Source organism: Schistocerca serialis, chromosome 6, assembly GCF_023864345.2.
Source record: "Schistocerca serialis cubense isolate TAMUIC-IGC-003099 chromosome 6, iqSchSeri2.2, whole genome shotgun sequence".
In the NCBI taxonomy this organism is placed as follows: domain Eukaryota; kingdom Metazoa; phylum Arthropoda; class Insecta; order Orthoptera; family Acrididae; genus Schistocerca; species Schistocerca serialis.
In genome coordinates, this window is record NC_064643.1 from 452,271,519 (window position 1) to 452,295,535 (window position 24,017).

Sequence of the window (24,017 nt, forward strand, 5' to 3'; positions counted from 1 at the left end):
CAGCCCACTGGTATTCCCCTAGACTCGAACATTGCAGGGGCTCTCCAACTGTGTTGCAATAGCACCTCAGCATCAAATGAAAAGCGGGATCAGGTTTAAATCTTTAAAACCAGTTGTGGCAGAGAAAATAATTATTTGGACTTCACCAAGTAAACTGCAATTAATAATAATAAATACATTCAACAGGTTTTTGACGTCTTCGGTGTATCGGCAGCTGATCACTGAAGCTACACAAATGCTTCGTAAGAAGTAGAAGCTAAAACCAGCATCTGAGAAGTGTAAAAGGAAAAGCAGTGGCTTTCACCAAGTACCTGAAGAATACACAGCCACTCCAGGTGGTTCCAAATGCTGACTCAATGCTAGCAGCTTTGTTATTAATGTGGCATTGAATCGCAGCTTACAGATATTGGCTCTGCTCTGCACTTGTATAGGTGTATCTGAAATCAAATACACACAGATCACATATCTAAATAATTTGAAGCACTGATATATTGGCTGCCCTGCATTATGTAAAATGACTCTTATAAAACAAACACAGAATTATTTCCTTTGTTTTGCAGGCAATGTATAAAATAGTTCATCCATTTTACTGGTTGTTGAGGTCCATGGCTCTGGATTACATTATTTTAAGAAAGTTATGTAAGTGGTTGGTTGCTGTATTTCTTAGAATAATTGGAGGATATGTACACAACATGAACATTTTCTCATCTGTAAATGAGGCTACGTAATACCCCCCCCCCCCCCCCCCCCCAATCCCCCGTCCTCTTCTCTGCCCTTATTTCCCAGCATTCACTCATCAACAAGTAAGTCATGGCCTGCACTATATTCATACAAAACAGTTTATCCAAACCATCACAAATTATAATCTTGTATGACAGACACCTGTTGATTCAATTAGAATGGTGTTGTGTTCTTTCACTCTGAAGACTGGTTTGATGCAACTCTACACATTTGCCCATTCTAAGCCTCCATCTCTGTGTAGATATTGCAACCTACATCTATATGAATCGGCTTAATGCAGTCAAACCCTGTGGCCCCTCTACAAGTTTTACCTCCCACACTCTCCTTCATTACTAAATAAATGGAATATTTCTGATACCACAGGATGTGTCCTATGAACTAGTCTTTTCTTTTAGTCAAATTGTATCATAATTTCTTTTTTCCCCTGTTCATTTCTGTACCAATCCATTGGTTACATGATCTACTGGTCTAATCTTCAGCATTCTTCTATAGCACCACACTTGAAAAGCTTCTACAGGATGCGGCAGAACCGACTAAGAAGTTTCTATCGATTACCGCTGGGGCTGTGGTGGGGGTAGGTAGTTGCATGTGGTCTGCCTTTGTTCAGTTATTGACCCCATTTCAGTAGCCAACACGGTCTGGACCAGTGTACACCACGGTCTTGCCGTTCGCACTTATTATGAAAACAACAGATCTGTGATCGCTACACAACGAGCTTTTCGGTGACAGTCCAACATTCCGTGCAACAATGCTGTTCCTAATGCAAACACAACTCGGTCCTGGGTTTGGCAGTTGGAGGAAACTGGTAGCACACTAAGAATAGATACACATTGCCAACGCAGATCTGTCAGACCGCCAGAAAACGTGTAGCAGGTGAGAAACAGCAGTTCAACAATTGCTGCAACGTTCTGCTCAAAGACGAGCTGTTGCATTGGGGATTTCAGACCACAGTTTGAGAAGGATTCTGCAACATGATTTGAAGTTCCATCCTTTCAAAATAATGATTGCTCAAGAATTACGCCCAGCAGACTGTGTCAACCATCAAAATCTGTGTGAGCAAGTGCTTGCTCAGATCCCTCCGAATGCAGCTTTCTTCAGTAGTGACGAGGCAGATCTTCATCTTAGTGGGTGCGTCAATAAGAAGAACTTTCATTGCTGGGCTGAAAATAACCCCTGAATTATTCATGAAAGACCGCAACGTTCTCCTAAAGTGACAGTGTGGTGTGCCATATCTCAATTTGGCGTGGTAGGCCCTTGCTTTTTTGAGAAAGGAATGGCCATGACTGAATTCCACACGTTAGGTTTCAGTGTTGCAAAATTTTCTGCAACCCTGAATGGACGAGATTGTTGAAGAACATGGACTGGGGAACCTGTGTGGTTCCAACAGGATGGAGCTACTGCTCACACAGCTCGAATTTCACTTGATATTTTGAGAGAAATGTTTCCGGGATGCCTTGTCTCTTTGAGGGGTGATGTCGGGTGGCCTACATGGTCACCAGATTTGAGCATATGTGACTACTTTCTTTGGGGACATCTGAAGGAACAGGTTTTCAAAAGCTGCCCTCAGACCTGCCAGAGTTAAAAGAGCCGATTATTGATGAAGTGAATGCCATACCCCGTGATATATGTGCAAGAGTTGTTGAAACTTCAGGGACTGTCTACAACAATGTACTGATGCTAACAGCCACCATCTTGAGGATATTATTTTCAAAACTAAATGAATGTAAAATGGTATATTATACTAATTTAGAAAATAAAAACATTTTTTCTCTATACATCCAGATTTACTTTTTATTGCTTTGCTGCTTAGTCTGTTCCGCCACACTCTGTATTTGCTTCTTGTCTGAACTGCTTATCATCCCCACTTCACACCTGTTCAAGGATACACTCCATGCAAATACCTTCAGAAAGGACTTCTTAACACTTAAATTTATATTTGATGTTAAAAAATTCATTTTTTGCTCTCCTTGCTATAGGCAATCTGGATTTTCTACCCTGTCTAAGTTGGCCTTCATCAGTTATTTAGCTGCCCAAACAGCAAAACCCATCTACTTTTAATGTCTCATTCACCAATCTACTTCTTTCAGCATCTCCTGATTTAATTCGACTACATTGCATTCACCTTGTTTTACGTTTTTCAATGCTCATCGTATAACCTCTTTTCAAGACCATACGCATTCCATTCAACTGCTCTTCCAAGTTTGACTTTCTATAAACTACCTTCTAAGATAAGTTTTAGGGACAGTATTGCATCATGTGTTCCTATATTTTTCTGGCACCCTAGCTGATTTTCCTGAAGGTGGAATTCTACCAGTTTTTCGATTCTTCTGCAAGGAATTCACATCAGTATTTTGCAACTATGACTTATTAAACTGATCAGCTGTATAATATTCACACCTATCAGCTCTTGCTTTCTTTGGAATTGGAATTATTCTACATTTCTTAACATTTGAAGCATTTCGATTGGATCATATATTCACACCTGTCAGCACCTGCTTCCTTTAGAATTGGAATTATTCCATTCTTCTTTAAGTCGGAAATATTCTCTTTGTACCCAGTTGATCCTCTGCTGCCTTCACTATTTCATTTCTCAAAGCTATGCTTTTGTATACAGCAGTATATCCCATACATATGTATATCTTGATCATAATTTTACAGGAACAGGTATACTCGCATAATGATTCATGTTTTATAACACCATCCAAGATTTAAAAAAAAAAGCTTTGGTAATTTTATGTGACAGTATATATAAAGAAAGTCATGTATCTGAATTTTAAAGGAGATGATGAAATTATTGAGTCAGTGACAAAAAATTTCAATGGTCTCATTCAAGATCATTATATCTGACATGTAGGTCCAATACTTACACTTTTAACTGAATAATAACATGCTATTTTATGCTTGTTGGGTTGAAACAGGAATTTTTATGACTGATATGCAAAACTCCACACAAGCCCATGGAGAGACAGGATGGGCCCTGGAGTAGGTCTCATTGGGTCCTCTGACTCGACAACAAAAAGTATTCTGTATCTTTGGCAACTTCTGAAGTCCTGTAAGTGGGCTATGAACCAATAATTTTGGGGGAAAAGTTACATTTAATACTCTGTATGTCATTTGAAAGTCTCAATGGGACCATTAGGCAATGATTAACTGAAGCAGGGGAAAGGAACACAACAGAAGACAAATAGGTACTTTTGAGAGATGCAGATTTTAAGGCTGCAGAAGAACAAGAAGGCAAAAAGACAAGGCCAAATGGGAAACCTTGGATAACACATGAGATATTGAATTTAACTTTGCTAACACGTGGGATACTGAATTTAGTTGATGAAAGGAGAAAATATAAAAATGCACCAAATGAAATCAATGGAAACCTCAGGTTGGAATATCAACAGCATAAAGACACATTGCTACTCATTGTAAAGATGAAGTGATGAATTGTACACAGGCACAATGAAAAGAGACTTACACATTAGATTTCAACCAAAGAGTTCTTCAGAAACAGAAATACACACACATTCGTCCACATAAGCAACCACACCTCATGCACACATGACAGCCACCTCCAGCAGTCCAGGCTAGAATGTAACTATTATGTAGAATGGAAGCAGCAATCTGGAAGGGGCAGAGAAGGGGAAGGTAAGGTGGGGAGGAGATGGGCAGGGGGGGGGGGGGGGGGGGGGGGGGAGGGAACGGGAGCAGAAAAGGAGAAAGACGAGCTGGTGCATTGGTAGAGGGTGACACACGCAGAGGATGTGGTGACAAGAATATGGAGGAAATGATATGACAGAGGCAGTGGAAACTATTGATTGGAGCATGTGGGGACAGTAGGTTTCCATAGGTTGAGGCCAGGATGATTTCGGGAGTAGAGAGTGATGTTGTAAGGATAACTCTCATTTGCGTAGTTCAGAAAAGCTTGAGGTGGAGGGGAGCACCAGACGGCTCGGGTACTGACGCAACCATTGAAACTGAGATCCTTGGGAGAACATACACTGACAAAACTACTCTATTTCATGTGCAACACATGTGTGACTGACAAAATAACATAACTCTGAGAAGAGTGTGACAATTACAATTTCACAAAACATTATTTATAGAAGAATGGAAAGAGTGATACAAGCTGACCTCAGGGATGTTTGGATTAGAGAGAAAAGTAGGAACATGTATGGCAATGCTGACGCTATGACTTATCTTAGAAGACAGGTTGAAGAAAGTCCAATTCATGTTTACAGCATTTGTAGATCTAGAGAAAGCTTTTGAAAATGTAGAATTAAATATACTCTTTGAAATAATGAAGGCAGCTGGGATAAAACACAGGAAATGGAAGGTTATCTATAACTTGTACAAAATAAATAAAAAAATAAAAAAAAAAGGACATGAAAGAGAAACAGTAGTTGAGGATTGTGAGAAACAGGGGTGTGTCTATGGCCTATCCCACATGTTAATATTTGAGATATTTTCACAATCCTTTGCACACATACAAAAACTCAAAAAGTATTTTTAGGCATTCACAAATGTTCGATATGTGCCACTTTAGTGATTCGGCAGACATCAAGCCGGTAATCAAGTTCCTCCCACACTCAGCGCAGCACGTCCCCATCAATGAGTTTGAAAGCATCGTTGATGCGAGCTCGCAGTTCAGGCACGTTTCTTGGTAGAGGAGGTTTAAACACTGAATCTTTCACATAACCCCACAGAAAGAAATCGCATGGGGTTAAGTCGGGAGAGCGTGGAGGCCATGACATGGAATTGCTGATCATGATCTCCACCACGACCGATCCATCGGTTTTCGAATCTCCTGTTTAAGAAATGGCAAACATAATGATGGAAGTGCGGTGGAGCACCACCCTGTTGAAAGATGAAGTCGGCACTGTCGGTCTCCAGTTGTGGAATGAGCCAATTTTCCAGCATGTCCAGATACACGTGTCCTGTAACGTTTTTTTCGCAGAAGAAAAAGGGGCCGTAAACTTTAAACCGTGAGATTGTACAAAACACGTTAACTATCGGTGAATTGCGAATTTGCTGCACGAATGCGTGAGGATTCTCTACCGTCCAGATTCGCACATTGTGTCTGTTCACTTCACCATTAAGAAAAAATGTTGCTTCATCACTGAAAACAAGTTTCGCACTGAATGCATCCTCTTCCATTAGCTGTTGCAACCGCGCCGAAAATTCAAAGCGTTTGACTTTGTCATTGGGTGTCAGGGCTTGTAGCAATTGTAAACGGTAAGGCTTCTGCTTTAGCCTTTTCCGTAAGATTTTCCAAACCGTCGGCTGTGGTACGTTTAGCTCCCTGCTTGCTTTATTCGTCGACTTCTGCGGGCTACGCATGAAGCTTGCCCGCACGCGTTCAACCGTTTCTTCGCTCACTGCAGGCCGACCCGTTGATTTCCCCTTACAGAGGCATCCAGAAGCTTTAAACTGCGCATGACATCGCCGAATGGAGTTAGCAGTTGGTGGATCTTTGTTGAACTTCGTCCTGAAGTGTCGTTGCACTGTTATGACTGACTGATGTGAGTGCATTTCAAGCACAACATACGCTTTCTCGGCTCCTGTCGCCATTTTGTCTCACTGCACTCTCGAGCACTCTGGCGGCAGAAACTTGAAGTGCGGCTTCAGCCGAACAAAACTTTATGAGTTTTTCTACGTATCTGTAGTGTGTCGTGACCATATGTCAATGAATGGAGCTACAGTGAATTTATGAAATCGCTTCAATCATTTGTAATAGCCCTGTATGTCAATGGACTTTGAAGGTCAACTGAATGGAATGGATAGTGTCTTGAAATGAAGTTATAGGATTACCATTAAGAAAAGTAAAACAATGGTAATGGAATGCTTTTGGATTAAAACAGGCGAAGCCAAGGGGTTAGATTAGGGAATCAGACACTGAAAACAGCAGATAAGTTTTGCAATTTGAGCTGTAAAATAACTGACAATGGCCTAAGTAAAGATGACATAAACTGCAGATTGCTAATAGCAAAAGAAGGATTTCTGAAAAAGAGGAAGTTCTTAATACTGAATATGAATTTAAGTGTTAGGGAGCATTTTCTTAAGTACCTGTCTGGAATGTAGTCTCATACAGAAGTGATACATGAATGATAATCAGTTCAGTCATGAGGGCAATAGTAGTTTTCAAAATGCAGAACTAGAAAAGAACAATGAAGATCAGGTGGGTAGATTCAATAACTAATGAAGAAGTAATGAATCAAGTAGCGATAAAAGAAATTTATGCACATCTTGACACAAAGAAGTGATTGCTTGATAGGACACATCCTGCAGCATCACAGAATCTTCCTTTTTTTTGGTGATGAAGGGAAGTGGTGGTGGTGGTGGAGTGGGGGAGGAGGGGATGAAAATTATAGAGGGGGCCCAAGGGTTGACTACAATAAGCAGGTACCAACACTGTAAACACAGACAGCAATAGTTCAGATTGATGACCAAAACATCATCATCATCATCATCATCATCATCAACAACAACAACAATTAATTATAACAATACACACACAGCAAATGACTCAGGCATTAGAAAAGCATCTCACAATATTTTGTGTCATTGTTGCTTGTACAACATTCATTATAATTTACGATGTGCTGAACAATTTTTCAACTGAGCTACAGATACTGACAGTGAAGAACATGTTCTTGGAGGAATGAAGATGTCTGGAATGTTGTTCAGTTTTCAGTCAAGAAATGCACTATGACTATTATGGAGAAATAGATTACATCAATAGTGGATACAAAGCAGGAACTGAAAGTGAGGGAGGCAAAGCAAAAATAGGAATGCTTAGCTACGTTTCCAAATGTTCCTTTACAAAGTAAAATCCAAATCCCTGTACCACTGAAAAGTGGAGTAAAGCATCTCAGTGTCAGTGGTGTTGAGAAACAACTGAAATCATGAAAACTGAACAAATCTCCAGGGCCTGATAGAATCCCTATCAGATTATATATTGAATTTGTGGCTGAGTGAGGCCCTCTTTTAACAACAACCTATTGTAGAGTCCTTGAACAAAAAACTGTGCCCAGTACTTGGAAGAAAGCACATGTGACACCAGTTTACAAGAAGGGTGGTAGAAGTGATCCACAAAACCACCGTCCAATATCCTTGACATCGATTTGTTTGACTTTAAACATAAGGAGGTATCTCAAACAAAATAACCTTCTCCATGCCAATCAGCATGGATTCCAAAAACATAGATCATGTGAAACCTACTTTGCATTTTTCTCACACAACACACTGAAAGCTTTGGATCAAGGCAGGCAGGTAGATGCAGTATTATTTGATTTTCAAAAAGCATATGACTAAGTATCACACCTATGCTTATTATCAAAAGTATGATCATATGGGGTATCAAGTGAAATTTATGACTGTATTGAGGATCTTTTGGCAGAGAGGACAGAACAATTTATCTTGGATTGAGAGTCATTGTCAAATGCAGAAGTAACTTTAGGAGTGTTCTGGGGAAGTGTATTGAGACCCTTGCTATTCACGTTGTATATCAATGGCCTTGCTACAATATTAACAGTAACATCAGACTTTTTGCAGATAGCACAGTTATCTATAATGAGTGCTCGTGAAAGAAGATGCATAAGATTTAAAGGTGGTGCAAAGATTGGTGACTTGCTTTTAATGTTCAGAAATGTAACTCTTGTGTGTTTCACACACACACACACACACACACACACACACACACACACACACAAAAGGGAAAAAAAAAGGAAAAAAAAAATTATTAATAATATCTTATGACTTTTAATCTCAATGAGTCAGTTTCAATCAGTTAAGCCATAGAAATACCTGCGTGTAATACTTTGCAGGGGTTTGAAATGGAATGGTCACACAGACTCTTGTCATGGGTAAAGCAGGTGGTAGACTTCAGTTTAATGGGGGAATACTAGGGAAATGCAATTAGTCTACAATGGAGATTATAAATAACTTGTACGAACCATCCCAGATTATTGCTCAAGTGTGTGGGACTCATACCATGTAGGAATAACAGGAGATACTTAATGTATACAGAGAAGAGTAGCACAAAGGGTCATGTTTCTTTAATCCACTGGAGAGTGTCACAGAGATGCTGAGGAAACTTAATTGTCAGACTCTTGAAGACAGACACAAACTATCCAGAGAAAAGCTACTTAAAAGTTTCAAGAGGCGGCTTTAGGTACTGACTCTGGGAATATACTACAACCCCAAACATATTGCTTCCTTAACAATCGTGAGGACAAGATTAAATTAATTGCAAATAGTTGGAAGCATTTAAATAATCATTTTTTCCAAGCTCCGTATGTGAATGGAACAGGAAGAAACCATACTAACTGATACCGTAGGGTGTACCTCTCACCATGCACTTCACAGTGGTTTACAGAGTGTAGATGTAGATGTCACTAACTCTCTAACAGCTCCACAAAACCTCTGTCCATGTCCAGTCCACTAACCATCAACAGCATCTCAGTTTTGGTAGCTGTCATCTCCCCACACTAAAAAATTTTTCTCATGTAGTCTGGGCACCCACGAATGGCACATCTGTAATGACAAATAATACCTTGAAGAGCATGCTGAAGGTCTTAGTAAGACCTTCACATATGTGTCCCATTTCTATGTATGCCTCTAACCCTTCAATTGCTCCCATGAACAAGCTGCAAAGGAGCTCTCTTCCCCGTCATCGCTCAATATGATCTCAGACTGGAACTACTACACTATGTCTGTAAATGAGGAACATCCTGCACTTAATCCTCCCATCCCTCCCAGTGTTATGTATCACCTCACACCTAATGTATTGCATATACTAGTCCATCCTTATGCTACATGTACTCTCAGCCCTTCCCACATGGGTCTGACACCTAAGGAAGACCTAGGTGCAAGACATGTCCTATGAACCCACTCAGAACACCGTATTCCAGTGCTGTAACAGGCATATCCTGTCTTGTTAGAGACATGGTCACCTGTGAAAGCAGTTGTAGGATTTGTGAGGAGTACAAACCTGGAACATACAATATATTGAAGATATCACTACAAATAATTTAAATTCTTCAAAATATAACCTTTTGGGATCTACATAATTCTGTCAATGAGTTTACACACTTGGGAAAGTGTCCTGGGTGTCTCTTTCCAGAATGTCCTCCAAGCAGTGCATTAAGTTTCTGCTATGGCCTTGTAGTGTTGCCCTTTCGGGATGTTTTCATTTGGGAGAACACGAAAAAGTCTGCCAGGATCACCCATAGGAAGGCTGGGGAAGTTTTGCAATGACAGGTGGTCACTGATCACGAAACATGTATGACTTAATGCATCGTCATGATCCAGCTTTCAACTGATGGCAATACCTGACCTTATTCAGTTATCACTTTGCACAGTCATTTTATCAATTCTGTAATCCTTTGAAATTTAACGGTTGATCTGAGTAACACATCATGCAGATGTTGCACACTGTCCTTGTTTTTAATTGTGGATGGGCCTCATGCTGAGGGTTCACTTTGCACACTCTCTCTCTCTTCTTGGCACTTCTGCAATCTCAAAAGAGCAGCTTTTGATAGGTTTTCACTTCTGCACGCTTGCTAGAGTATGGCCAACACCTCCATAGTCAGTTTCCCAAGTCCCACACAGTATTTAGTAACATAGTGCTGTTTGCTTAGAATGTTGCAATTTTAAATTTCACTTGATCCTATAGACACAGGCAGAGCAAACATGCTCATCTTCTATCACTGCTTCAAAACCCAAGACAGCAGGTTGCTCACCCCAATACAAGATTCTGTGAATCACATGGATGGAAAATGTCAATACCACTGCACACCACACCCAACTTCCCCTGCCTGGACTAGAGTGAGTTCACCAGTACCACATTCCTACCCTGTGAACTTGCTACCTCTGTGTGTGTGTGTGTGTGTGTGTGTGTGTGTGCACACACGACTGTGCGCATGTGCACTGTCAGATAGTTCTACAGGAATATTTTCCTAAGGTTTAATAATGTTCTAAGTCTTGTTTATGTGGCTACCAATGACCCAATACCTCATATGTATGGTGTGTTGTTACCTTCACTCCTTCCATTATTTATTTTCCACCAAGGACATTTCTCTATCATATTCCAACTGATGATTTGTTTTGTCTATACATTTTCCATTTCTTAAATTCATCATAAACTCTGAACCAGCTCTTAAATTGGATGCCTTCTCATAGATATATTTGTATAACACACAAACTAGTACACGCACATGCACATGCACATGCACCTACTGTATACGGTCATTATCACTGTTAAGACTCGTAGTACAAATTTGATACCAGTGACTCACGCATTAATAAATTTGCCTCATAATACATCTGGACAATGAAAAACATGGTCAATACTGAGTGTCCTCCTCTACAAATTCTCCTCTATCTTATGTTAGTTTTTTATCCTAGTACCTCTTGCAACATTCTTTAAGTATCTCAAAATTTTGGATAGTTACACTAGGCCATAAACTGATGTTCAAATCTCCAAAGCGCAATCACATTTCAGTATGAATGATTACAGTAGAATTTACATTTTGACTATAGGCTACACAACTCTCTCCCCATTCAACTGTGTACAAACAACAGAGAATATGTGTGTGATTTTATTTCATCTCAAAATTTCCATTTGTGTCAAATAAAAGCTATTTTAATCAAATTACTGTCTTTTGCAATCATCAAATGAACTATTATCACCTGAATATTTTTTCAGTTTCTAAGATGATGAATATTCTTCCCCCACAATCATATTTTTCTGGGTTCAGACCTGACACTGTTAAAAATAAGTAAATTAATGAAGATGTTTGCTTCCTTTTTTAAGCTGATTCTGTTGATACAGACAGATGTTGTCAACTGTTTTGTGCTGGTGTTTGGTTTATATGAGACGAGAGAGGTTTCAAATAACGAAAATGCCCATACACTGTATATTTTTATTCCTTTCCCCCCTGTTACTGTTTTTTTCCCTTTTTGCTTCCATCAGTAGTTAAAACATTGGTGATAATTTCAAGGAGATTTTACAGTGAGGCTTAAGGTCAAATTGTGAGGGGTATTAAGAGTACTGCCCATAGAAGACTAAAGTTTGAGTCATGAATATGCAGACAATTGTAATCTCTCTGGAAGCTTGTTCTCAGTGAGCAATCAGCTACAGAGTGAACAAGTCATTCTGGAACAATCTCTATCTATAATATCAATTTGTTACCAGAAAGTGATGACTAAAAAAACTCATTACCTTTAACATTAGCATTTGAAAGTGGTGACCACTGGTGCCAATGAAACATTAGACTCAATGACTGTATTAAGGATATAAATTTTAAAATCAGAAATTCGTTTCAATGGAATGCAAGCCAAAAGCACTTGCAACCTATTAAGAGCAACATTCATTTTCAACGATGAAGCCAGCATAGACACGAAGTAACAATTTTCACTATTCATAAGCCCTTTTACTTACTTGGCATGAACGCATACACATCCTGGGCTTTTTCATGTCCCAGACAGTCAGCACTCCAATACAAAAACATGTCATTTCCCATTCCATCCATGCTAATAGTGAGGCCTCCAGTTTGAGAGCCAGCAGTGTCAATTAGTGGTTCATCTATGATAAGAGCACCACTTTTGCCATCAAGTATTAATGTCTGAAAATTGACAAATACTGCTTATATAATTTAATTTTGTTTTGGACATAGTTGTACAGACAAACACTGTGATAAAAACAAAAGACTGATGAGAGATGAAATAAAAAAAGGCAATTTTCTTGAATAAGGTGTGGGCACTATAAACATTACTGTTGATGAATAAATAACAAAAGACACTTTTATCTAAATTTGTGGACAAATTACACTTATATCAGTATCAAAATGAAGCTGTGGAATTTTTTAAAGTTATTATTAAATGTACATTACCCTACAGCTATGAATGCAGGGAAATATATAACTACAGGCACAAAGTATTACACAGAGATAGCACAGTGTGGTGTCACCGCCAGACACCACACTTGCTAGGTGGTAGCCTTTAAATCGGCCGCGGTCCGGTAGTATACGTCGGACCTGCGTGTTGCCACTGTCAGTGATTGCAGACCGAGCGCCACCACACGGCAGGTCTAGACAGTCGTCCAAGCACTTGCCCCAGTTGTACAGCCGACGTTGCTAGGAATGGTTCACTGACAATTATGCCCTCATTTGCTGAGACGATAGTTAGCTTAGCCTTCAGCTACGTCATTTGCTACGACCTAGCAAGGCGCCATTACCGGTTTATATTGAGATTGTAATTATGTATCATCAAGAGCGATGTTCTCCAATTATGGATTAAAGTTAAGTATTCCAGAAGCTATGTACTATTTTTGGCTACTATAATTACTTTACCTTGTTCCAGACCTCACGCCAGTCTGCGTGAGCTTACACGCGTGCATTTCGGCCTCCTCTAGCAACACGGTGTTGGCTCTTCTGCCAACACATCATATGGATCCCATCCTCGTCGCTATGCGCGACATGCGGGTCTGACGTATACTACCGGACCGCGGCCGATTTAAAGGCTACCACCTAGCAAGTGTGGTGTCTGGCGGTGACACCACACACAGAACACTAATGTCGTAATGTAAGGACATGATAATAAAACTTATTGAAATATTTTACACAGAAGAAGATGAAAGGAGTTCAGCAAGAAATTAAATGAGGTTTTAAGGGCAGAATACAATACAGCTGAAAGTGAATATGGAAGTAACAGAAAAATAAAGGAAATAATAAAAAAACAAAGCTGTAGAATAGTATAATGGATGCAGAAAATATCAACTGGGACAAAATGTAGGAAGGAATAAATGGACAAATAAGAATGATGGTAATGGAGTTAATGACTAGGGGTAAAGTGACAATCAGTGTTTGTGAGATTTATAATTGTGAATTTAACCATCACCTGTCTGGCAAAAAAATGATGTATGGGCACTGAGGCTTGCTTTAACACTACTGCTAGACCTAAAGGACCAGTTTTATGGCTTAGCTGGCATTTATCTTCAAGAGTCTGCCAGTTCAGGTTTTGTAGCATTTCTGTGACATTTTCCTATAGGGATTGGAACAACTGAATGAAAACAATCAATTCATCAGGTTACCCTCCATTCAGAGGCTGTTGCACACAGCGACTGTTATATTGACTTGTAAATAATAGATTTCAGCTATCAGTCGTCCTTTGGAATTTTTATTGGCAGATCTAGATTTCAGCTAGAAACTAGCCATTCTCAATGCACTATCATTTTTGATCAATGTATGTAGTGCCTGTTGGTCGGGCTTCATCCACAGTTCATTGAATACTAATGTTTCATTACATTACATTAGTATTCAATGAACTGTGGATGAAGCCCGACCAACAGGCATTACATGCATTGATCAAAAATGATAGTGCATTGAGAATGGCTGGTTTCTAGCTGACATCTAGATCTGACAATAAAAATTCCGAAGGATGACTGATAGCTGAAATCTATTATTTACAAGACAATCAATTCAGCTGGTTGTTGGAAAACAGTTGATTCACTTGACTGTACTTTCTGCATACCAGTTGAATTATTTATTCATTCTTTTGAGTGAAACCTGTCTGTGGAATCAACTGAATAAAACAATCAATTCAATCAGTTGTAGTTTTACATATTGGTTGGATTATTATTCACTCCTTCCTTTCAAGTAAAACCAGTCTGCAATTTTACTGCTGGCTGAAATTTGAATTTGTTTTTTCAACTGAAACCATCCTTTACTGTTTTAGCTGACTGAACTGTCCATTCATTCTTTCGAGTGGAATCAGCCTGCAGTATTTTTGTAAGTTGGACTCACGCAATGGTATACATCCTGGATATACATCCACTCAGAGGGTAGCCTTATCCCTCGTGGCAAGTGAAGACATATCAGGAGGTACACCAAAGTTAAAATAAACTTCATATATTTTCATTTAATTATTTTATGAGTAAACTAATACTTCTTTTCATCATGGAAAGTTGATCAATATATTGCTGTGGAATAAGTTGTTCCAGATGCAGTTAACACATAACTGATGAAGCCGATGTATCATTAGGGGTATAAAACTGAGAATAAAATTTCTGCTAGGGGTACATGAAGAAGAAAGAAACATCGCTGAATTTAGTGACATTTGCAAATACTTCTTCAGCCATTTATTTATGTCAAAGGTAAATATATTGTGCAGAAAATTACATTATCAGCTAGGTATGTAAAAATCATACTCAAGCACACAAATCTATTTCCAGCCTTTGAAAAGTACCATGTACAGTATTTCACAGGAATCAAGAAATACTATTCACATTTATATATTGGTACTTTAATTTAACAGTTTTGCCTATCTCTAGCCATTACTTAAAGAGTGTGACACAACATTTGAACTTTTCTGGACTGCTGGGAGTCACATATTACATCACCTGCACTGCTGTGTAGGGCAGCAGGAGCAGTGTCTCAGCTGCCAGTGGAGATACATGTGACCTCTTGGTGGTGTGTATTGTCTGCCACCTACAACTGCCGATTATAGCACCAGTGTTTGCAACCTAATGCACTTTCCTGCCCTCCTGACTGACCAGAAGACTGGCATACACTCTGTCCTGCATGGCAGGCATGCAAATTGCTGGAGGAGGAGGAGGAGGAGGAGGAGGAGGAGGAGGAGTGAAGGAGGGAGGGAGTTAATATAAGTAGTAACCTCCTGCTCATATGAAGCCGCTCTCAGAACCGTTGTTGCTGCACTACCTAGTAATGGTCTGCTGCGAGTCCCTTAATTTGAAAACGAAAAATAATGTTTCCACCAACAAACTACTATTTTTATAAATATACTTTTTATTAACATCTCCTTGAAATAAGATATATTACTTGACTCTAAAAAAGTTGGCAACCAAAGCCATAGTTCATGTATAACTAAAAAGGCTGACGAAGTAAGTGAAATTAATCAAACATGAGAATGAATTGAAAACACTCATGTAACAGACATAACCATCATGTGTCTGTGACTTATCTCACAATAAATGAAACCACTCAAACCTGGAGATTGAGTGAAAAAACTTTCATATAGCTGACATGGTCGCAGAGACTAGTTTCATTCGAATGAAAAATCAACTAAATGAAAAAGCAATTGAGTGGACAATTGGTTGTTAAACATAGTCGGTTCTCCCATCACTACTTTCCTGCGAGTCAAACAAACTTGTCATAATTCATGTGGCTCCTCTGTACACATTCACTATCACCCTTTACTTCTATTTGGTATAGCTCCCATACATTTGAGCAATATTCTAGGATGGGTTGCATGTGTGTTACCTACATAACTGATTGAATTTCCCTATTATTCTACAAATGAACTGAAGTCTGCCACTGCTTTACCTATGATTGAGCCTTTGTGACTATTCCATTTTGTATATGCACATATTATTATACCAAACAATGGAAAATCCAGAATGGAAAGCAACTATACCACAGAAGGAAAGTTGCTACTCACCATATAGCGGAGATGCTGAGTCGTGATAGGCACAACAAAAAGATTCATACAATTACAGCTTTCGGCCATTACGGCCTTTGTCAGCAGTAGACACACATACACACAAGCGCGTGTGCGCCCCCCCCCCCCCCCACACACGTAAACGCAACTTGCACACACGTCTGCAGTCTCAGAGAGCTGAAACTACACTGCGGGCAGCAGCATCAGTGCATGATGGGAGTGGCGACTGAGTGGGGATAAGGAGGAGGCTGGGGCAGGGAGGGGGAGGGATAGTATGGTGGGAGTGGCGGACAGTGAAGTGTTGCAGTTTAGACGGAGGGCAGGAGAGAAGGAGCGGAGGGGGGAGGGGGAAAGTAACAGAAAGCAGAGAAATAAAAAGAAATTAAAAGACTGGGTGTGGTGGTGAAATGATGGCTGTGTAGTGCTGGAATGGGAAGAAGGAGGGGGCTGGATGGGTGAGGACAGTGACTAACGAAGGTTGAGGCCGGGAACATAGGATGTATTGCTGGGAAAGTTCCCACCTGCTCAACTCAGAAAAGCTGGTGTTGGTGGGAAGGATCCATGTGGCACAGGTTGTGAAGCAGTCATTGAGATGAGGGATATCACGTTTGGCAGCTTGTTCAGCAACAGGGTGGTCCACTTGTTTTTTGGCCACAGTTTGTTGGTGGCCGTTCATGCGGACAGACAGCTTGTTGGTTGTCATGCCTACATAGAATGCAGCACAGTGGTTGCAACTTAGCTTGTAAATCACATGACTGGTTTCACAGGTAGCCCTGCCTTTGATGGGATAGGTGATGTTAGTGACTGGACTGGAATAGGTGGTGGTAGGAGGATGTATGGGGCAGGTCTTGCATCTAGGTGTATTACAGGGGTATGACCCATGAGGTAAGGGATTGGGAGCAGGGGTTGTGTAAGGATGGACGGGTATATTGTGTAGGTTCGGTGGATGGCGGAATACCACAGTAGGAAGGGTGGGGAAGATAGTGAGCAGGACATTTCTCATACCAGGCTACGACGAGAGGTAATCGAAACCCTGGCAGAGAATGTAATTCAGTTGCTCCATTCCCGGATGGTACTGAGTTACGAGGGGAATGCTCCTCTATGGCTGGACTGTGGGAGGTGTTGGGAGACTGGAAAGATAAGGCACGGGAGACTTGTTTTTGTACATGGATGGGAGGATAATTACGGTCAGTGAAGGCTTCAGTGAGACCCTCAGTATATTTTGAGAGGGACTGCTCATCACTGCAGATGTGACGACCACGGGTGGCTAGGTTGTATGGAAGGGACTTCTTGGTATGGAATGGGTGGCAGCTGTCAGAGTGGAGGTATTGCTGGTGGTTAGTAGGTTTGATATGGATGGAGGTACTGATGTAGCCATCTCTGAGGTGAAGGTCAACATCTAGGAAGGTGGCTTGTTGGGTAGAGTAGGACCAGGTGAAGCAAATGGGGGAGAAGTTGTTGACATTCGGGAGGAATGTGAATAAGGTGTCCTCACCTTCAATCCAGATACCGAAGATGTCATCAATGAATCTGAACCAGGTGAGGGGTTTAGGATTCTGGATTTTTAGGAAGGATTCCTCTAGGTGGACCATGAGTAGGTGCCATGCGGGTGCCCATAGCCACACCGCGGATTTGTTTGTAGGTAATGCCTTCATAGGAGAAGTAATTGTGGGTGAGGATAAAGTTGGTCCTGGAGACTAGGAAGGAGGTTGTTGGTTTGGGATACATAGGACGTCTGGAAAGGTAGTGTTCGATAGCAGTAAGGCCATGGGCATTAGCAATGTTAGTGTATAGGGAGGTGGCATCAATAGTGAAGAGCAGGGCACCGTGTGGTAAAGGGACAGGAACTGCGGAGAGTCAGTCGAGGAAATGGCTGGTATCTTTTATACAGGGTGTTACAAAAAGGTACGGCCAAACTTTCAGGAAACATTCCTCACACACAAATAACGAAAAGATGTTATGTGGACATGTGTCCGGAAACGCTTAATTTCCATGTTAGAGCTCATTTTAGTTTCGTCAGTATGTACTGTACTTCCTCGATTCACTGCCAGTTGACCAATTGAAGGAAGGTAATGTTGACTTCGGTGCTTGTGTCGACATGCGACTCATTGCTCTACAGTACTAGCATCAAGCACATCAGTACGTAGCATCAACAGGTTAGTGTTCATCACAAACGTGGTTTTGCAGTCAGTGCAATGTTTACAAATGTGGAGTTGGCAGATGCCCATTTGATGTATGGATTAGTACGGGGCAATAGCCGTGGCGCGGTACGTTTGTATTGAGACAGATTTCCAGAAAGAAGGTGTCCCGACAGGAGGACGTTCAAAGCAATTGATCGGCGTCTTAGGGAGCACGGAACATTCCAGCCTATGACTCGCGACTGGGGAAGACCTAGAACGATGAGGACACCTGCAATGGATGAGGCAATTCTTCGTGCAGTTGACGATGACCCTAATGTCAGCATCAGAGAAGTTGCTGCTGTACAAGGTAACGTTGACCACGTCACTGTATGGAGAGTGCTACGGGAGAACCAGTTGTTTCCGTACCATGTACAGTGCGTGCAGGCACTATCAGCAGCTGATTGGCCTCCACGGGTACACTTCTGTGAATGGTTCATCCAACAATGTGTCAATCCTCATTTCAGTGCAAATGTTCTCTTTACGGATGAAGGTTCATTCCAACGTGATCAAATTGTAAATTTTCACAATCAACATGTGTGGGCTGACAAGAATCCGCACGCAATTGTGCAATCACGTCATCAACACAGATTTTCTGTGAACGTTTGGGCAGGCATTGTTGGTGATGTCTTGATTGGGCCCCATGTTCTTCCACCTACGCTCAATGGAGCACATTATCATGATATATACTGGATACTCTACCTGTGCTGCTAGAACATGTGCCTTTACAAGTACGACACAACATGTGGTTCATGCATGATGGAACACCTGCACATTTCAGTCGAAATGTTCGTACGCTTCTCAACAACAGATTCGGTGACCGATGGATTGGTAGAGGTGGACCAATTCCATGGTACCACGCTCTCCTGACCTCAACCCTCTTGACTTTCATTTATGGGGGCATTTGAAAGCTCTGGTCTACGCAACCCTGGTACCAAATGTAGAGACTCTTTGTGCTCATATTGTGGACAGCTGTGATACAATACGCCATTCTCCAGGGCTGCATCAGCGCATCAGGAATTCCATGCGACGGACGGTGGATGCATGTATCCTCGCTAACGGAGGACATTTTGAACATTTCCTGTAACAAAGTGTTTGAAGTCACACTGGTACGTTCTGTTGCTGTGTATTTCCATTCCATGATTAATGTAATTTGAAGAATAGTAATAAAATGAGCTCTAACATGGAAAGTAAGCTTTTCCGGACACATGTCCACAAAACATATTTTCTTTCTTTGTGTGTGAGTAATGTTTCCCGAAAGTTTGGCTGTACCTTTTTGCAACACCCTGTATAGGAGGATAGGTTCCGGGTAATAGGTTGAAGGTATTGGTCTATGAGAGCAGAGATTTTCTCAGTGGGGGCACAGTAACTGGCCACAATGGGGCATCCTGGGTGGTTGGGTTTATGGCCTTTAGGAAGCATGTAGAAGGTGGGAGCGCAGGGAGTGGTAGGGGTAAGTAGAGAGATGGACTCTAGGGAGAGGTTCTGGGATGGGCCTAAGGATTTGAGTAGTGACTGGAGATTCTGCTGGATTACTGGAATGGGATCACTGTGGCATGGTTTGTAGGTGGAAGTACCTGACAGCTGACAGAGTCGTTCTGCCACATAATCCTTGCGGTTCAGAACAACGGTGGTGGAGCCTTTGTCAGCAGGTTGGATTATAAGGTCGGGATCAGTTTTTAGATGGTGGACTGCGGTTCTTTCTGCGGATGTAAGTTTAGTTTGTATGTTGAGGGATTTGGGGAATGATTTTGAGGAAAGGTTCAAGGTTAAGAAATTCTGGAAAGTTAACAGGGGGTGGTTTGGAGGCAGTGGGGGTGGATCACAGTTGGATGGAGGAGTGAACTGAGTTAGGCAAGTTTCAATATTTGGTCTTAGGTCGAGTCTGATTGGTCGGGTTGGTGGCTAAAAAGTGTTTCCACAGTAGGGACTGGGAGAAGGAGAGAAGGTCTTTAACTAGTCGTGCATCGTTGAATTTGGGAGTGGGGCAAAAGGTGAGAGCTTTGGAAAGGACTGATATTTCTGTGGGACTAAGGCTTCTGGAGGAAAAGTTCATAACTGTGTTGCGGGTCTGTTTAGGTTCTGGGTTGTGTGAGGTGGTGGGAGGGAGCTTTGAAGGGTAGGGTAAGTGTAGTAGGTCTGCGAGACAGAGTTTGTCAGCTATGAGGGGGCATGGGGGAGGTTTGGAGGTTGTTGTAGAAGTGGTGGACAGTGGTACTCCAAGGCGGGAGTTGGAAGTGAGTAGGATGGGAAGCTTTTCGAGGGGGCATTGTGCATGTTGCTCAAGTTCCTGCATGGCAAGAGTTTCAATGTGTGTTATGGGTTCCAGGAATTTGGGATTACATAGCAGGAGAATGTTGCTGATGGAGGGAAGGTACTGCAAGGAGGATTGGGCTTGGTTGACATGGTTTTGCAGGACTATGTTGGTGAGGGCTAAAGACTGGCAGAATCTGAACAGGTGGAGGTCATATTGGAAGGAGGGGTGGCAACCAGAAACAGGTAATTTGATGGTAAGGCCATTAGGGGGGATTTCATGAGCCAAGCAACAATGCAGGAACAGTATGTGGGACTGGGATCTGGCTAGGGATAAGGAAACTTTTTCTGTAATGACGCAGATGGAAGGAGCAAGGATCCACAGTGGTGCAAAAAATGTGAAAAATTACATAAGAAAGTTGAATTATGTCTGAAAAATTACACAAAAATACACCCAAATACGTGTGAAAATTACGAAAAGGACGAAATGGATGCATAAGGGGGAAAAACGAGATGAAATCTGAGAAAGACGACGATAGTGGAAGGCGAAAACTCACTAAAATTGGGAGAAGTCACAAGGGTCAAACTAGAGAATAACTAATCAATAATAAATACATGTATATTACTGTGGATAGCAGGTTTGACAGTGGATAAGCCTAGGGGGGACGGCAAATGTGACTGGATGAGGTGGATTTAGTGGGTGCGAACAGGGACAGAACGGGGAAAGTGTGGGGGGTGGGGAGAGGTTTGTAGTTAGAGATGTAAGATCAAGTGGCACCGGAAAAGTGAGGGAGATAACACACAAAAATACGGGAACTGACACAGGATGCATGATCAGTTTGAAGGTACAGGCTTCATTATATTGGTGGGAGTAATGTGGGACCTAAGATGCTGCACTAACAATCAGCGTGGTCTTGAAGCTGTCTGCTGCGCGCGGCCGAGGCGGTTGAAACAGTGTAGCTCATAAGCAGAGCGTCAAGTGCGGTTTGTAAGGCGATAAGGGAAACACAGGAAATAAAAGAAAGAAGGATGGACATGAGTATAGCGGATGCAAAAGAATGTAGTTACAAAGGAAAACAGCACAGGGTTAGGATTGAAGAAAAGTCGTCAGGCAAAAATGAAACAATGGAAAATCCAGGATGGAATGTAACAATACCAGAGAAGGGAAGTTGCTACTCACCATATAGCGGAGATGCTGAGTCGCGTTAGGCACAACAAAAAGATTCACACAATTATAGCTTTCAGCCATTACGGCCTTTGTCAGCAGTAGACACACACACACACACACACACACACACACACACACACACACACACACACGCACATGCAACTTACACACACATCTGCAGTCTCAGAAAGCTGAAACTACACTGCGAGCAGCACTTTCCCTGCAATACATCCTACATTCCCGTAACCCTCCTGGCCTCAACCTTCGTTAGTCACTGTCCTCGCCCATCCAGCCCCCTCCCTCTTCCCACTCCAGCACTACACAGCTGTCATTTCACCGCCACACCCAGTCTTTTAATTTCTTTTTATTTCTCTCCATTCTGTTACTTACTCCCTCCACCCTCCGCACCTTCTCTCCTGCCCTCCGTCTAAACTGTAACACTTCACTGTCTGCCACTCCCACCATACTATCCCTCCCCCTCTCTGCCCCAGCCTCCTCCTTATCACCACCCAGTCGCCACCCCATCATGCACTGATGCTGCTGCCCGCAGTGTAGTTTCGGCTCTCTGAGACTGCAGATGTGTGTGCAAGTTGCGTTTACGTGTGTGTGTGTGTGTGTGTGTGTGTGTGTGTGTGTGTGTGTGTGTGTGTGTGTGTGTGTGTGCGCGCGCGCGCACGCTCTCGTGTGTATGTGTTTCTACTGCTGACAAAGGCCTTAATGGCTGAAAGCTGTAATTGTGTGAATCTTTCTGTTGTGCCTATCGCGACTCAGCATCTCCGCTATATGGTGTGTAGCAACTTTCCTTCTCTGGTATGTTACAATTATTATACCAAGGTATTTATGTGAGTTGACTGATTCCACTTGTGACTCAATGATATTGTAGACACGGGACACTATGTGTTGTATTCTGAGAAGTGCACAAGTTTACATTTCAGAACATTTAAACAAGTAGTTTAAATGTATTTGGAATCTTATCAAGATCTGACTGAATATTTGTGCAGATTTTTTCATTATAGATGAAAGCATAATCCACAAAAGTCTGATCTTACTATTGACTACCTGGTGATTAAAACACAACAGTATCAGCAAGATTCCTAACATACTGCCCTGGGGCACATGAGGTTACTTCTTCCTCCAGCTGATGACTCTCCATTCAGCATAGCACACTACATCCTCTTTACCACAAAATCTTCAATCCGGTCCCAAATTTTGCTTGATAACCCATGTGATCATACTTTCGATAGTAACTGTAGATGAGGTACTTAATTGCCTGCTTTTCAGAAGCGAAGAAATATTGCATCCTCCTGGCTACCTTGATACATGGCTTTCATGTTGTCATATGAGAAAAGTGTGAACTGGGTTTCACATGATCAATGTTTTCAAAATCATGCTGGTTGTCAGGAGGTCATTCTGTTTGAGATACGTCATTATGTTTGAGGTCAGAATATGTTTTAGGATTCTGCAACAAATGCATGTCAATGATATTGGGTGGTAGTCCTGTGCCTCACTTCTGCTACCCAACTTGTAGTTGGGTCTGACCTGTGTTTCCTTCCAATTACTGGGTACAATTTTTTGTTTGTGGAAGCTACAGTGAATTATGGTTAAGAGAGGGTCTAATTCCATTGAAAATTCTGTATTGAATCTGACAGGGATTCCATTGGGCTGGAAGCTTTTTAAATTTTAACAGTTTCAGCTTTTTCTCAACACAGCTGACACTAATATCTAAACTGTTTATCTTTGCAGTAGTGTGAGAATTAAACTAGGCCAGCAATCCTGTACTGCATCTTTGATTGTTTACTTATAAAAGCTGATGTGGTCTTCCGGCACTTACTCCTCTCTGTTCCAATAACCTGTCATAATAGAGGAGGTATGGTAACAGAGAACACTTCAACCATCATATCATTACTTCACAATTTTGACTACACACATTATCATAACTGCTTGCAGTCTTTGTGTTTGGCATGGATGAAAGTCCTTATTCTACACTGTGTGTATTGGCCATAAATAGTTAGAGATACTGAATGCTTTGCTCTTCTGCCAAAATTATGTCCAGCAACAAGCAGCTCCATCACTAACTTTCTTACCAAGGCTGATCCTTAAGCACAAAATCTGGTTACTTTAACACCATTAACACAAACAAACATTTGTGTGTCAGACATAGACTCAAAGAAAATAAACATATACCCAAAGAATATAATGAAAGGTAAAAGCCAAAACAAGGTGAACATAGG

General features: G+C 41.4%; 1 protein-coding gene across 1 annotated transcript in view; it reads right to left on the reverse strand.

Moving 5' to 3' along the window:
* Positions 1 to 24,017, reverse strand: part of LOC126484256 (uncharacterized) — an 87,062-nt gene that overhangs the window by 18,425 nt on the left and 44,620 nt on the right. Inside the window, exons 8-9 of the mRNA XM_050107677.1 lie at positions 12,173 to 12,356; positions 312 to 437 (exon numbers count right to left, since the gene is read on the reverse strand). Coding sequence (XP_049963634.1) covers positions 312 to 437; positions 12,173 to 12,356 — 310 coding nt within the window. The remainder of the gene's footprint in view (positions 1 to 311; positions 438 to 12,172; positions 12,357 to 24,017) is intronic.